At 35.3% G+C, this 17,724-nt stretch overlaps 1 protein-coding gene across 1 annotated transcript in view; it reads left to right on the top strand.

Moving 5' to 3' along the window:
* Window positions 1-17,724, top strand: part of CSMD1 (CUB and Sushi multiple domains 1) — a gene marked incomplete at its 5' end in the record, with an annotated part of 865,314 nt that overhangs the window by 789,640 nt on the left and 57,950 nt on the right. Inside the window, 3 exons of the mRNA XM_018088901.3 lie at window positions 136-321; window positions 13,407-13,601; window positions 15,334-15,507. Of these exons, the coding sequence (XP_017944390.2) occupies window positions 136-321; window positions 13,407-13,601; window positions 15,334-15,507 (555 nt within the window). The remainder of the gene's footprint in view (window positions 1-135; window positions 322-13,406; window positions 13,602-15,333; window positions 15,508-17,724) is intronic.

The raw sequence follows: 17,724 nt of genomic DNA, 5'->3' as shown, positions 1-17,724 counted from the left end.
ATTAATTTCAGTTGTTATGAATGGGATATGTCAAAATTACTAATCCGTGTTTCTTATTTCAGTGGTGGGATGATATTTTAAAGATATATATGATATAATTCCAATTCTTCATATTTTTCTTTCCTTTCTTTTCAGCTGTATCTTGTGGTATTCCTGACTCCCCTGGGAATGGTTCGGTTATAGGTAATGAATTCACTTTGGGCAGTAGATTGATATATGAATGTAATGAGGGCTTCAAGCTAGAATCAAGTCAACAAGCAACAGCAGTGTGTCAAGAAGATGGATTATGGAGCAACAGAGGGAGGCCACCTGTTTGCAAATGTAAGTGGGCATATATTTCTCAATAATATTTCCCTTGATCTTTCCCAGGAAAATCTTTGCTGGTGATGCTTTTGTTTTATGTATACATATACCATGCAGTGGCCATTCAGGAATGTATCATCATTTAGCATGTAATAAAGTATTATAAAGGCCTATAAATTTGTTTAATTAAAAAATCCTTGTTTATCTTCTTCAAAAAATCTGAATTAAAATTGTTAGACAATTCAATTTCCTGTATATTTTCTTATTATGTGCCCTCCATTTTCACAATTGTAATTTTTTTCTGTTATTGCTTCTAAAGTAATAAAAGCAAAAATTATTTCTTAAAATATCATTACTGTAGATAATTAAGCCGGATAAGAATCCTGCAGTCTACATTTTTGCCTTCTGTCAGAAATAGCTAATGTGGTGCAGACTCCTCTACCATATGACAGTCCTCTCATTTGCGTTGGGCTACCACTGCCTGACTCTGTCCTGCATCAAAGCAATAATTAACTGATCTTGACTTCAATGTGACTTGAAACACTGACTAGGACATAATCTCAAAATTAATAATTACTATAATATTACATGTAAATTTTTTGAGAGTGGGCTGCAGCAGAACACCAGCTCTGGTGTCTGGAACATCTCCTTCTCCTGTGACCTTGATGTTCCCTCTGCTGCTCTGACTCTTTTTTCTTTCTTTCTCTACCTGTGCAAAATTTTACCCTTTCCTAAACACAGTTTCCCAGAGATGCCACCATCATGGCTGATGGGCTCAGCTGTGTCTTGCAGTGAGTCCTTTGGAACTGACTGCATCCAGCCTTTCCTGACAGAGGCCACCCCTGGAGCTCCTCCCTGCATCCCTACCAACACCATGACTCCTGAATCCAATACACTCAGTCACTTCTTCTGTAGAGATCTGTCTTGTGATTCATTCTCGCTCTTCCTTCATATTTTTTGGACCAGGGATTCTCATTATTGTCTTATAGAGAATCACCAATTGATCTACACCTTTCTTGAAGGGCGGTGCCTAAAACTGTACACAGCAGTTCCACAGAGTACATAAGGAGGATAATTTGAAACCAGCTGTGATCACACAGGCATGCTCTGAGTTCAGAGCCATGTGCAGAGGGAAGGCAGTGCTCCAGTGTATTGAACTGAGCTTCATTCTCTCAGAAAATTTGACAAGATACAAAGCACATAACTTGAATGATTAATCAGCAAAAATGTCAACAGACTCTTTTGAGAGAAGAGGCCAGATAAACTAACTGGGGATTAAACATACTGAATTAATAACACTATATCTACAGTGCAAAAAAAAAACCACAAAAAACAAACAAAAATCCATACCAAAAACCTTGTATTATTTGAAAAGATCAAACTTTACCAGACAATGACTACCCTGTAAAAAAACTTACTAAAATTACCACAACTTTCAACATTAAAAAGATTTGTTTAATATTTATAATATCCTAACAAAACATATATAACACTTTTGTCTCTTCTTTCTCTCCTCTTTTCCTTTTCTAAAAATTTATTCAGTTTGAAAAATAATCCCATTACTTCCAAATCCACAAGTGCTAAATTAAAGTGCTAGTGATCTACGTGACGATTTAAGGTCAATATTTTCAAAATGGATTGTTATTTGGAAGCATCCATTCTTTACCCAAGATTTCTTACTTGTGAAGTGCAGAAAAGCTTACACAATCTGCATAAAAACCTGTTTTTTCACTATTGCTGCTGTAAGCATAAATGTATTTAGTCTCCAGAAATAGAAACATCTCTAACTTGATGAGAAACAAACACAGCACAGAAAGGTAAATGGTAAATTAATAAGTCCATTTTATTCCCATGTCTATTAAAATGAAGGTTGAAATCAGTGCATTTTGTTTTGCAAAGTATCTCTGACAACATAATGCCTGAGGCAGCTGTTTGAAACTCCTTTCTTTTCATTAAAAGCATTTACATCAGATTTGAAGCATGAAAAATAAGATTTGTGATGGTCACACAGCAAGACACAGATGGATCATGAACATTAGGCTACTGAATTTAATTACAAGAAATACCAATCAACAGATATCTGTTAAGAAAGCTTAGCTGAATGACAAATAGGTATCTTGCTTCAGTTATTCTGTGGGAGTCAAAGAAACTAACACAATCCCACTTGGAGACAGAATCTGGAATGGTTTATTGGACTTACATGCTGACATTTTAAGGTCTGGAGTTTACATATTCAATGGATGGTTGAACTTATTACAAGTAGGGGGTTTCAGGGGATGAGGTAATGGGAAAACCCATATTACACTTTCTGGGGTCTTAGGAATTATATCACAGGGAAAAACCACTTATTTTAGGATTACATTTTTGGAGATTTACATGGGGGAGAGATATTCAAGTTACAGAATACACAGGATACACAGGGAGGGAGAAAACAATAATGGATTTTATTCAGAGGCTTGATAATGTCACAGCACAGTGTCTCTGTATCTTGGCAGGACATTCCAAACAGGTGACATCCTGTCTGGTCCTCGAATGCAGGCTTTCTCCCCAGCTAAGGCTTTCTGCTGAGGTCCAGCAGTTTCTTTTTCTGGTATCCAAATTTTGGTTTGCTACATTATTCTGCATAGATATCCCTAGCACATGATGAAGGGAACAGACTTATATCTGTATTGTTATTTCATAGAACTGTAGAATCATATAATTGTTTGGGTTGGAAGGAACCACAAAGATCATCTAGTTCTAACCCCCTTGCCATGGGAGGGGCATGGAGGGAGGAATACCCTCCCTACACCAGGTTGCTCCAAGCCCAATCCAGTCTTGTCTCAAACATTTCCAGGGGTGGGGCATCCACAACTTCTCTGGGAAACCTGTTTCTGTACCTCACCACCCTTGTAATGAAGAATTTCTTTCTAGTTTCTAATTTAAACTTACCTTCTTTCCGTCTAAAGCCATTCCCCCTTGTCCTGTCACTAATGCCCTTGTGAAAAGTCCCTCTCCAACTCTCTTGTAGGCCTCTTTAGGTACTGGAAGGTGCTCTAAGGTCTCCCAGGAGCCTTCTCTTCTCCAAGCTGAACAGTCCCAACACTCTCAGTCTGTGTTCATAGGAGAGGAGCTCCAGACTGCTGATCATCTTCATGGCCCTCCTCTGGACTCAGTCCAACAGGTCCATGTACTTCTTCAGTTGGGAGCCCTGGAGCTTTAAATCATGCTAATACACTTATTAGAGAGTGACCATATAGTAGTAACTTTACATATGAATACAGGACACTATCTGTGCAAAAAATTTCTACTGAAACTTGTAAGTTAGTACATTACTTCTGGTGAGAGAAATGAGTGTGATATACAGTTCCAAAAAACATCCCATTCAAAAGATGTAGCTATATCCAAGAAATCCAAATAAATCAAACAACTTTGGTCTCAAACTACAGATAAGCACCAGTTCTTCCATGATTCTCTCTTTACTGTATGCCACATAAACTACCTTTAATACCTTTTACCCCAATTAATATAATTTGGATAATGCTCAAGAAGAAAGGAAAGAATGTATAGGCATGAATAGAAATTTAAGGGTTTAAGTTGTAACTATAGTTACCTGAGAAACACTGTTTTACCCATCATCAGCATTTTTATATGCCTGTAAAGTACACTTGTGAAAAGTCATAAGATTCAATATTTCTAAGATTAAAAAAAAAGATTACAATCTTTTTGTAATTTTTTCTATTCCATTTCATCATATATGATTTCAATTTTGTCTGCTACAATAGAAATACAGACTTATATCTGCTCATTCTTGCAGTGACAAGTCAAAAAGGGAAAAGAACACAAATGAAATTTCATTCCTTTCCTTTGGATGATATAATCTCTTACTATTATTATATAAAATTACATCCTTATAGCATGATTATTCAATTTTGTTTGTGTCTAATCAGTGAAAATTATTATTCCTATTACTTAGTTTTTTACTTTCTTCAGTATGGCATGAAGTGCAGAACAATAAGATCTTCCAAAGCAGAGACTGAAAAATGGAAACAGAAAAGAACTTAGCTGTTAATGCAAAATTGTGTTGTTCACTAAATTCAAGCCAAAGCAGCACTTGAATATCTAAGTCATTTACTGAATGGAGAAACTGGAATAGTATCTGTAACTATTTTGTTACAAAGTCATCTAAAGGTGTTGGTTGAATCAATCTTTTGGTGGAATTAATCCCACACACTTCTTTGGTTTTTACATTCTTCATTTATGTTTTTAAATATTTTTCACCATGTGGGTTTTTTTCTTGTGTATATCTTTATCCTTCTAGTTTAAATTTTTTTCTGAACATCCTTGTGACTTTGACTACCTACATTTCATATGCTAAAGTGGCAGATAAGAATAGTTATCTTTTTGGGAGTCCCTAAATCTATTTCCTTGGGGTTTTGATTTTGTGGACACTTGACACTTTTTTTTTTTTCATGAAATAGAAATACTGATCTAAGTTTTGGGTTCTCCCAAGAACCTCTTAGTTGATGTCTGTTCATAGCTTGAATGTGTTGCTTATTTTTTCGCTGAATATTACAAAGAAACAGTTCTTCTATACTGTTCTTAGGAGTTGAATGAATTAGAAAGTATGAGTTGTGCCACACTGTGTCAGTAGTAAAAAATTCATTATGTGATAGGAAGAAACTACAGAAAAAATGATGTGAGAACTTAATCAATGAAGGAGGTCATACTAGGCCTGTTCTGAAGCAAAAGAGAACTTTTTTCTTTATTTAGTATGTGACCTTCAACACTCTTAGAAAATTTGTAATCCCTTGTTCCAAAATTCATGTTCCATAATAACAAACCTCAGGAATGAGTTAGCATTGTACATTCCAGTACTAGAAAATTCTGCTAGTTTGAGATGTGATACAGTCCCAGTGTTTACACTAGGGAGAGTTTAAATATGTATGACACTTTTAGAAAGACTAGGGTGAACATTAGCACATATCTATTTTACAAGTCAAACATTACTTTATACATGACAAGGCAACACAAAAAGAAATGTTCTCTAGGTCAGCAGGAAACATCTTTTTTAATACAGGCATTTTTGCATGCTAGAAAATGTCTAATGCAAATTCTTAAGAATATTATAATTATGATTAATAGTTTTATAGTTTTGCTAGACCTGCAGTAAAATGATTTACAAATACCTGAACACTTCAAATTAGTGATAGTACAACCTTTTTTGTTCCATGGGATACTTGGAAGCCTAAGGCTGCTTTAAGACATATGCAGAAAACAACATTAAAGTAGGATCTAGATAATGCAAAGCAGAACTTCCAGTTCTGTCCACTATCTGTGCTTTTTGACCAGATCTAGGGACCTGATTTCAAATATTGTGACAGAGGGTGAAAAAATAATGACAGCAAATGTTATGATTTACTTCCATGTTTTCTTCACAAGATCAGAAGACTGAATGTGTTCACTTATTGCAAGATCATGATGTCATATTTTTTTTCTGATTATGCCAAGGCAAACTGCCAGTTCTCTAAAGCTAAGTACCATAATTTGTAAGCTAAGAATATGAAAATATACTACTTTATATTATATTTCTATATAAGTACATATAAAATGTACCAATATAGGCTATTCTCCATACGTGTTGGTGCTGAGTCTGGACCAGTATATGTTTACTAAGAAAAATACAGCTGAAATAGGATAACTTGTTGGCCTTTGTTCTTATTGCTTTCCTTTTCATATAAGTATGTGGATGGATAACCTAGGAAATTGAGTTTATGGTTAATTAATTCTTCTAACATTTTAATTGGCTAAGGTACTCCCTATAACTGCATAACTTCATTGCTCTTTTGTACTATTCCTTTAATATACTCATTCAAAGATTTGAATTGTGTCCTTCATTAGTTTATGCTACTTCATCTAATATCAAATATTTTAAAGAACAGCCAACGGCACCTTTGTATAATCTGCATATTGCAGATTTCACTGTAGATTTTCTTGGAAGGTATGATATGCTGAGCTGTAACAGTGATGGTTGAGACACTGAATTTTTTCTAGGAATCAACTGATAGATTTTATAAGCCTTTTTTATAATTTTCAATTTGTCTGTACAATCTCTAGTTATAGAACTAGTTATAGAACTAGTAGTTTGGGAATAAAACATCAGTTATAGTATAAATATCAAAATTCACCACCACAAACATTGTGCTGGTGTTTTTTATTTGCTAAGACATTTAGAACACCATGTCCAATAATTCTCCTCACATTTTCTTTAATAGACTCTAAGGTCAGTGATTATTTTTTGAAGTATTTTGTCAAGGTTTGATATGTAATATGGAGTACTTATTCAATGAATTGAAGTAAAACTGGTAATTAGTTTAGCCATTTTTAATTAGTCCAGATACATTAGACTGATAACAGATTGGCTTGACATAGCTGACTGGGTTGACAGACTGATTCTGAATACCACATGATCCTTTAGTTTATCTATTTTGAGGTTTTGAAGCCTTTCCTGTTTAAGTATGTTGACCAACAAAAACCACCTAATTTTTTTGCTCTGTGGTCTCTATTAGCATACTGAAACTATCAACTTGCTCAAGTGATCCTATTTTGTTCTTAGGTCTTTGTTCTTGAATTCTGTGGTATATAGGATTACTTGGTTTGCTCCTGTCTTCTCATTTTACTAATGCTGTGAATTTAAGCCACACTAGTCTCTCAAACATAATGTATAACTTCACCTTAATCTTGCTTCTTTTTTAAGCTAATAGTGAATTTAGTCAAATGGGTATATTTGAAAAATGTAATTCACATTATTGCATTAAGTTGACCATATAGTAATACCAAAATGCCCTTTCCGTTTCTCTGTGGTTGTTAACTACCAGTCAAAGAATGGCAATCAATTATCATGTGCTGTCGTGCTTGAAAATAATAATAGCAAGTTTCTGTAATTGCGATATTTTTTCCATTATATACATTGTACTTGCCTTTTTTTTTACTTTGAAAAGAATAATTACATTCAGAGTCACAATATTCAAGATATTTTTGAAGATAATGAGATCTCTTTTTTTTTGCTCACACAACACTAAAGAAAGACAAGCAAAAGCTTGCAGACAGGATAGCTCAGTAAAAGGGAAGAGTCAGTCTTTTGGTTTTCAGATTCTTACAAAATATTGATAGTGCAATGTGTTTGTTGACAAAAAGAGAAAGTAAAAAGAATAATGAAATTACAAAAACTTAATCCTAATGAAGACTTGAAACTAAAATCTGAGCTTATCACTGCACAAATTCTTGTTAGATTTTAGTTGTTGGAGTTGCAAAGACCTTATTATATTCATTTAGTCATTGCCACTAGTCATGTAGTAGACATTTTGCTTAGTGAACATTTTTCTCATGTTTTCAGTAGAAAATATAGAATCATAGAATAATCTGAGTTGGAAGGGACCCATCAGGATCATCGAGTCCAACTCCTGACCCTGAGCAGGACACCCCAAGAATCAATCACACCATGTACCTGAGAGCACTGTCCAAATGCTCCTCAAACTCAGACAGGTTTGGTTCTGGGACCACTTCCCTGGGTTCCAGTGCTCAACTACCCTTTGGGTGAAAAGCTTTTTCCTGATGTCCAATATAAAATCCCCCAAATCAGCTTCATGCCATTTCTTCTAGTTCTGCCACTGGTCATGAGGGTGAAGCCTCTCCACTTCCCCTCATGAGAATGTTGAAATCTGCCATTAAGTCTCCCCTCAGTCTCCTCAGGTTGAGCAAACCAAGTGACCTCAGCCCCACATCATATGGCTTCCCTCCAGACCCTTCACCATCCTTATGGCCTTTCTTTGGACACTGTCTAAGTGGTGCCAAAAGTGCACAATATTCAAGGTGAGGCTGCATCAGTTCTGAGCAGAGTGGGACAATCCCCTCCCTCAGCTGGCTGGTGATACTTTGCCTGATGCAGGACACGGTTGGCCCTCCTGGCTGCCAGGGCACTGCTGACTCATATTTAACTTGCCATTGACCAGGACCCACAGGTCCCTTTCTGAAGCACTGCTCTCCAACCTCTTTTTCCCCAGCCTATGAACAAAACCAGGGCTGCACTGTTCCAGGTGCAGAATCCGTCACTTTCCCTTGCTAAGCTTCATACAATTGGTGATTGCCCATCTCTCTAATTTGTTGAGGTCTCTTTGAGGGCCTCCCTGGTCTTGAGGGACTTGACAACTTCTCACAATTTAGTATCATTGGCAAACTTACTTAGTATTCCTTCAAGTCCTGCATTCAACTCATTAATGAAAACCTTGAAAAGAACTGGGCTGAGGATGGAACCTGGTGGAACCCACAAGTGGCAGGTCACAAGTCTGATGTCAACCCATTTACTACAACTCTGTGCTTGACTCGTGAGCCAATTGCTCAACCCCGCATGATGTGTTTATCCAGCTGTGTGCTGGACATTTAGTCCAGAAGGGTTCTGTGAGAGACAGTATCAAAAGTTTCACTGAAATCCAAAAAGATTGCATCAACTGGCTTCCCCTAATCAACTAATTGGGTTACCTCATCGTGAAAGGAAATCAGGTTGGATAAGCAGGATTTTCGTCTCATGAAGGTGTGCTGACTATGACCAATTGCTGCATTGTCCTCCAGGTGTTTTTCAGTACTTTTCAGAACGATCTTCTCCATGATTTTATTGGGCACTGAAATAAGAGTGACAGACCTGTAGTTTCTTGGGTCTTCCTTCTTGCCCTTCTTGAGAAACAGGACAACATTCACGAGCTTCCAGCCAGCTGAGACCTCTCCAGATTCCCAAGACTGCTTAAAAATCTTCGAGAGGAGCTTTGTAATGACACCAACTAGCTCTTAGAGGATTCTGGGATGAATCCTGTCAGACTCCATAGGTCTGTAGGGATCCAGCTGGAGCAGCAGATCTGGCACAATTTCAGGGTCAACTGGGAGTTGATCATTCTCACAGTCATGGTCCTCCCACTCAGGGCTTAGACCCCCTTAGTTCATCATCCATGTTGAAGATGGAAGAAAAGAAAGCGTTAAACACTTCTGCCTTGTCTCTGTCCCTGTTTGTAGGGTGACCATTCTCATCTTTTACGGGCCAACGTTATTTTTACACTTCCTTTTGCCATTAATATATTTGAAAAAAACTCATTTTATTGTCCCCCACATTTCTTGCCAGCTTCAACTCTAGTTGAGCTTAGGCTGCACAAATTTTCTCCCTACAGTTGCAAACAGCATCTCTGAATTCTTCACATGTCACCTGACTTTACTTCCGCTTTTACACCTTGCTTTTTTAATCTTGTTTTCAAGACAATATCCAAATTCAGCCAACCTGGGTTCATCTGCTTAATCAGCTTGACTTGCAACACTCCTGTGCTCTTAGGAGATGATGTTTAAAAGTGACCAGCACTGATGGACGCCAACACCTGCAAAAACATTTTCCTAGGGACTTTAATTACTGATTTCCCAAGTAGCCTGAAGTCTGCTTTCCTCATGTCCGGAGTTGAAGTTTCACTGGCACTTTACCTCCTGTCAACAGAGATTTTAAATTCGATCACTTTGTGCCACTGTGGCCAAGACAACCACAATCTCCACTTCACTCACAAGATCCACCATGTTGACAAGCAGCAGATCAAGGAGGGCATCTTTCTGAGTTGGGTCCCTTTGAACCTGTTCTATAAGGTTGTCATTCAGTTTTTAAGGAAACTTCTGGCCTGGATTGTACCAGCTGTGAGGTGCTTCCAGTTAATTTCTGTCAAGTTGAAGCCCCCCATAAGGACAAGGGCAGTTGACTTGGAAGTGTTCCTTTTTTCCTCAAAGAATAATTTGTCAATGTCTTCATCCTGGCCGAGAGGTCTATAATAGACTCTCAGAGTGACATCCACTTTATTTGTTTGCCCCTTGATTCTCACTTAAAGGCTTTCAGCTGTGACATTGCCAGCTATGAGCTCCACACATTCTAACCCTTCTATTACATACAGTGCCACCCCTCTGCCTCTTCTGCCCAGCCTATACCTGTAACCTGTAGAGAGGGATAACCTGTAGAACCTGCAACCCTCCAACAGGGCACTCCTGTCACAGGTCTCATCCCATCAGGTTTCACTTATGCCAATGATGTTTAATCTCTGGGACTGGGCCAAAGCTTAAAGCTCCTCTTATTTGTTCCTCATGCTGCACTGATTATTGTAGAAACATTCCAGGTGTGGTACATTGAAGCCAACACCTCTTGAGACAGATTGAGGGATCCTATCAGATCCCATGTCCTCAAGTTTTGGCACACCATCCCATCGTTTGTTACCTGTGAGCCTGGTTTTGTCTCTTTCCCCCTTCCAAGCTACTTTAAGCTCCATCAATGAACCCCACTAACTCCTGTGTTAGAACTCTTTTTCCCCTCTGAGAAAGACACCTCCCATCTGGTGTTAGTAGACCAGATGTTGAATACATCATCCCATGGTCAAAACCCAAAATTTTTCCACTTACACCAGCCTCACAGCCATGCATTGACATGATGGATCTGCCTATTTGGGCTTTACAACAACTCTTGTTTTATGGTAGTTATATCTCATTATGAATTCCCTGCTTTTGAATATTTTCAGAATTACCAGTATATAGATTGTCATGTAATTAAAATAGGTAATATTAATCATAATTTCAAATGATAATTATGTTTTCTGACCTATATTTTATGTAAATCAATATTATTCATACATTTTTGTATAAAAATGCATAGAGAGATAAGAGAACATCTTCACATCTGTGAGAAGTTGAGATAATCCCTTATAGAGTTTCATTTATGTAAATGAGAATTTAAATAATGCCCAGACTATAATTTGCAAGAGACAGACAATGAGAGGTAAATTGATGCACTCATTCAAAAACCATGTGGACAAAATCAGGCATCTGTTAATAGTAATTTTTTTTGGTTTTTGAACTATGAGGAATATAATAAATCAAAATCAATCCCTGTAAAATTAAAAGTTTTCAAGCAAGTTTTAGTTGATTGCATCAACAGCCTGGAAGTAAATTTTGTACTCAGTAACATCTTCAATTAGAAATTGTAAAATCATATATCGGAATCTGATAGTTGTTTGTAAAGCGTGCTTGCAAATCTAGGTGTATTTATAGATAAAGAGAGAATAAATTGCATATTGACCTCAGAATGTGGAGGAAACATTTATGTGGCTTATTTATGTGTTCTGAAACAGCTGAATCTCTTGTCTCTAAGTGTCTTAAGATATATCCTATGGTTAAGACTAAAACTTTTGCTATTAGACTAAATAAGAGGCTTGCTTTCATCTTTGAAAGCACCAATAAAACTAGTGCTTGAAAGGAGGAGTGATAAAAATGTTAAAGTTGAGGGGCATTAAGCTCCTATCTAGAATATTTTTGTGTTCTGAAAGAACTATATGATTTTCACTACAAGGTGTTAAGTGGAGTGCTTCAATATACATGTATTATTTAACAACAAATAAGAAAAAAATGTTTCTTGATTGATAGTTTATAACCTTTCCATAGCTATGAGACCCAGTTGGGTATCAATACAAAAAAAATTAAATTAGGAAGTAAGAAATTCTCCATTAACCTGGGATACTGTTCTTAAGTAGACAGAATATTGCTGTAAGACCAAAGTGAAGAACTACTAACTTTCAAAGTTAATATGCTGGCAATCCTTCCTAAGATATAATGAAAAAAAAAATCTAAGAAAATATTCTAAAATTTCAACTCAATATAACATTATAATCTGTCATTTGAAAGTTCTTCAGATGATTTCTCCTTCATAAATTCTTATATAGCTTCATAGATATGCTGTGTTCAGCCCTGTGTTTCCTAGATGCCAGAATTTGCCATGGGTAGGATGACTATTGGAAAAGGTAGATGTATAATTCTAGCATTAGCAGAGCTACTCTGAAAAGTGGTGGAAATCTAAATTTTTACAGGAATTTTGCTTCTATCACTTTCCCTTGTGTGAAGGGAAGTCTACAGAATATGTAATTCTTAATTTTTTTTTGGTCATCTTTATTAGTCCTTTCCTGGTATACATTTATTATAGCATAACTGAGAACCAGACTCTTTATTTCCTCATTTGGCCTTTTTACACACTTGCTCCTAATGCTTTTGTCTTACCAAAGAAAACTAAATTTCTGCTACATGATTTTTTTGATGGGTTTTTGTGTTTTGGTTTGGTTTGAGTTTTTTGGTTGATTTTCCTGGGAAAGTATAGCTTTTCTCAAGTGTTTCTGGGGTAATAGTTTTTTTCTAAAGCATTCACTTTGTGAATGTCACTTAGTGACATAACCAGTTACTAATTCACTCAGACTTTTTCTATAGCGGGGAAATTCTGAATAACAAAATAAAATAGTCATGAATATTTTCATAAAACTAGTCTAATCTTTACAGAGACAATGTCCCATTAAGATAGAATGCATGTCAATATTGTAAATATTTTAAACATTCTCTGTCCTTTACTTTGAATTACAGAGCATCAAATTGAAACTGAAAAATATTTTAAAATGCTGTGTATGGTTGGTAGCTATATTAAGCCTTATGAAGAACATAAACTACAGTTTTTGCCTACTGGCAGTAACTGCATTCTCTTACAAAGTCTGAAATACTAAAAGCAACAGAACTGTAATCACTCTAAAAGTCTCTCTAAATATTATCTAATTTTTTTAAGTCTTCTAAACTTGAATGAAGTAATTCTCCTGTATACTCACAGTATGCTGTTATATAGTAATTAACATTTCAATTTGTGCTAACAGGTTTTATCGCAACCTGTTTTAAGAAGTTCTTAGAGCTTTGCAAAAATTGCATAGCAATATTTGTTTTCCCTTTTACATCCACTGTAGTCTGTGATCTGTTTTATCTTTGAAATTTTTAAATAAATTACATTAGAGATCTTGCCTGTATATCATTGTTCCACTGCAGCTCATTAAATGAAAATATACTAGAAACTCCTGTTCAATTTGTTGTACACACTGCATGATGTTCATTATTTTCCTTGGAACTTGTATTTCCAAAATGATTATTGGTACTTTAAGTCTTATATTGTGAAACATCTGCCAGTAAGTCAGGGAATATACCCAAGAAGAAATTTAGGGTCAGAATGCTAATATGTACATGTCCTTTCTTCACAGCTGTAACTTGCCCCAGCATACAGACTCTGCTCTCAGAACATGTTGTCTGGAGACTGATTTCTGGGTCACTGAATGAGTATGGATCTCAAGTCATGCTCAGCTGCAGTCCTGGATATTTTTTATTGGGTCGAAGGCTCATACAGTGCAGGAGTAATGGAACCTGGAGTGTAGGCAATGAAAGGCCAAGTTGTAAGGGTAAGGAATATCCTTGTTTACAGAATATCCTATGCTTTTTAATACACAGATTTTATTTTATAAATAAAGTTTTTAATAAACTATTTTGCTATCACATTCCTGTAAGTAAGCAAATGTGAAATTTTCATTAACTGGAGATTAATTTATTCCAACTCTTTAAGTGTTAAGTACAATATGTTTCATACAAGAGTCAATGAAGTAGCATCAAGAGATCAATCTGTATTTATTCAACTGGATGGTACATAAATATTTAGAAAATACAAGGAGTTAATGTTATTACTTTAGAAGATTCCAGATTAGAGTTAGATTAGATGATGATATTGCTTTGACCTCTTGGGTGAAGCATTAAAACTACACTTTTGGAGAAACATGCATATGAACTTTTATAATGTGTTCATACAAAAATACCATAAATTACTTCAGACCTAATTAGTAAGTTTATTGTTTTACAAATATGCTGAACAGATGCCTAACATGTCATGAGGTAGCTCATTATTTATGTATTTAACTATTTTAAACTGGAATCTCTGTAATTAAAATGAATAAAGCATTTGTAATATGTTTAGAACAGTCAGTTTCATTGCATTTTAGGAACAGAGTTAATTTTTTTTAAACACATGTAGAAGTGCAATTGATATTCAGCATTAGCATTAGAAATTATAAAGTTAGGCTAATCCACAGATTACATTATTGTGCCTCTATCGTAGTCAAAAATAGTCTTACTCATCTCTGGACACCTTCTGTGCACAAGAAACTGTGATCACATATATTCTGATTATGACTGAATTAACTGCACAGTGGCTTGTACTTGATTTTATCCAACTTCTACCCAATTCCATGTTATTTCCTATAGTGAATCTTTTAAAATATAGGATAATGGGCCCTTTAGGTTTCAGATAGGAAGTTTAGTTGTGATTAACATGCTTTTGAAAGTAAACCCATGATTCACGCTAACATAGAATAGAATAGAGTTCAAGCATTTGAATTCATTGGTCTGTATCTTGAATTCAAATATTATTGATATATTTTTCTAGAAACAGAAGAAATGACAGAATGGTTTTAATTAGATTAGAGTTTGATACATTCCTAAAAGGTAATTTTTCATTTACTGTGTGATAGCTGTGTGTTGCAGCTGATACCACAGAAGGTTTGTATGATAATGGGTCAAGTCTAGCCTTAAACAAAACCAGAAGATATATCATTTTAGCAAGTAGACTGACACATATGTTATATGCTTATGAATAGTAGTGGGAAATAGGAAAAAAGACAGTTCATAGCAATTCAGAGTTCTGCATGTTAAAAAGATATAATATTTTTAAATAGACACAAGACTTAAAATGGCCTGGGAAAATATATTTGAGAAATAGCCATGAGTATGCACACATGGAATATAACCACAACTTTCCTGGGAATTCATGTGATTCCCTTGTTTCAGCATTGGAAATACCAATTGCAAATACTGAAGGATTGAGTTTAAGCTGCTTTCAAGATATGAAAGTATTCCAATGAATTTTCAGATTTAGAACATTGCCAAATCAAGCATAATTTTAAGTCCTTTCTGTGGTATAATAGAATTTATTTTTATTTTTTAATTTATTCTTATATTCTTATATTTTTCCTATTATATTTACTTTTTAAGAAAACATGAGGTAGTATATTGTCTTCCAGTCTAAAAAAATTATGAAAAACATTTTCATATTTTAGTTTGTTCTGTTCCTTGTTTTTTTCCTAGTTATCTCCTGTGGTGGTCTTCCATCTCCACCAAATGGAAATAAGATTGGAACCTTAACAGTGTATGGAGCTACTGCAATATTCACTTGTAACACAGGATACACATTAGTTGGTTCTCATGTGAGAGAATGCTTGGCAAATGGTCTCTGGAGTGGTACAGAAACGCAATGCCTAGGTAACAAAATCAAATTTTTGTCCCTTGTTTTGTTTTGTCTTAAAGAAACAGTATCAAGGACTAATGCTTACCAAGCAACAACTTTTTTAAATCAATGAAAAATAAAGGTATCTTAAATATGGAAATACTGTGTACTGCATATGATTTTGTGCTATTCTACTAGCATATATCTTTTTATTAGAAATTAAATTATATTTTATATTGTTGCAATGCTTTTCAAACCAGTTGGGTTTTTAAGTGACTCCAATTATTATCCACATTCCCAGCACTTTTCTCTGTGGAACAGTGTATATGATGAAACTAAGTTGTAAGATAAGCTTCAGTTCAGGAGCATTCCTGATACATTCCAACTGCAAATGAGCGTTCACCATATTGAGCATTTAGTCAAGGAAAGCAAACAAGAGATAAGTGAAGCAAAATTAACACTCTTTCAAACCCTAGGATTTATGCATTTTGGATCTTAAGTTCTCATCCCTACTCTTTTTCTCTTCAGATCTACTCATATTACTTTACACTCCTAATATAGACATAAGAAAAAGGTTTTCTTTTTGAGTAACTTTTGAGGATCAGTAGTGGGTTTATCCTTGATTGTGGACAGTGTATTTATTTATGGAATCTGTCATTTGCTTTGTCTGCCCTCATTTTGCAGATTTTCTTCTTGCCTTATAGCTAAATGTACTCACTTGCTCTCAGGAAAGGAGGAATCTCCTCTTTCTTCTCCAGAGTTCCACCTCTGATAAAAAGCACCTTTCTTCTCTGCTGCCTCACCACATCATTTTAGCAGAAAATATGCCTGTCTAGTACATTTTAAACCTAACAGTTTGTCTTTTCTCAAGAAATTATTCAAATCAAAACAGGGGAAAAAAAAAATCTGAGCATCATTTCTTTAAACCTTCATGCCATCCATGAAACCCTGATGTTGTCATTGCATGAACCAAGTAAAAATAAAGTGAGAAAGAAGTTTTACATATACCTAAAGAACTAATATCAAATGGTTGGTTAGAATTCTTAGGCACCTGATTCCATTTTTAACTTTCCCAATATTAATAGTGTCACAGTGTTTCTGTGCTCAGATAGACCTTTGGCATATTAGGTTGCTGGTGTTCATTACCCTATAGACACAACTAATAAGTCTATGCTGGTTTGTATTAACTATCAAAGCAAAGATACTTCATAGAACTATCATAAAGGGTATTTGCATTTATTGAGCTTTGAGTTCTTGCTCTCACCAAGATGCAAAGCTGAAAGAAATGGTTACAGTTCTCCAGAGCAAAACATAGCAAACCAGAGCTGCATTTTAAAACACATCAACATTCTCCTGGTAGAATAATCTATTAAAAGGAGAACATCTGCATCACAATAACCAGGTGTGATGGGACCACATACCAACTCAATCATGTCTTCAAAAAAACAAGTTCCAAGTATCATAAATTTCATATTAGAAGGTTATTACGAATAGCAGGTATCATAAGATAAACATGAGTTTTAACAGAGTACTAGTGACAACATCCTGCATTTCTGGAGATCTTTAATGCCTGAAAATACTTTTAGAGAAAATATTTCCTAAACAGGTTGCAAGTTACAAAACAATAATGCACTAACAGACAAAAGCATAATAATCTAAACTTCATGAAAAAGAAAGTGAATTTATCAGTTCCATATTAACTCTATTCTTCATCAATATAGAGCAGATAATTTGGTGGGGTAAAGGAGAAATACAGAAATGTGTGAGTCTCCTCCAAGTCAGAGATAAAATCTCACACTTTGTGCTCTGCTTACCCCGTTGATTGCCTTTTTCTTTCTTTTGATTCAGATACTAGTCTGTAGAAGAAAGGAAAATAAAGACAGAATGTTTTCAGAAAAAAAAAAGCATGATATAATGTATTCTGATCTGAATTAAGATTTTATAATCTTTCATAATATATTCCTAATTAACTTCTTAATTTTGCAACAGTAATGTTTGTATTACAATTTTTGCGGATATAATTTTACAATATGTCAGCTCTCAAGATATGGAGTGTAGCAGGAAGAAATGTAGCAAAGGATTTTGGGACTTGCAATTTTCTGGGCTCTCACGCATGCTCAATGAAGTACTTTAATGTCGTTGGTTGAAAGATCATGTGACACATTTTAAGCACTGTATTTATAATAAATCTTAATCTTGCTCTCCCACTCCATGGTGTGAGTAGTGGGGTTCGTGCAACAACAAGCACCTCA

The sequence above is a fragment of the Manacus vitellinus genome, unplaced genomic scaffold, assembly GCF_001715985.3.
Source record: "Manacus vitellinus isolate BGI_N305 unplaced genomic scaffold, ASM171598v3 scaffold_11_pilon, whole genome shotgun sequence".
Lineage (NCBI taxonomy): Eukaryota > Metazoa > Chordata > Aves > Passeriformes > Pipridae > Manacus > Manacus vitellinus.
This window is presented reverse-complemented; position numbering and strand designations above follow the sequence as displayed.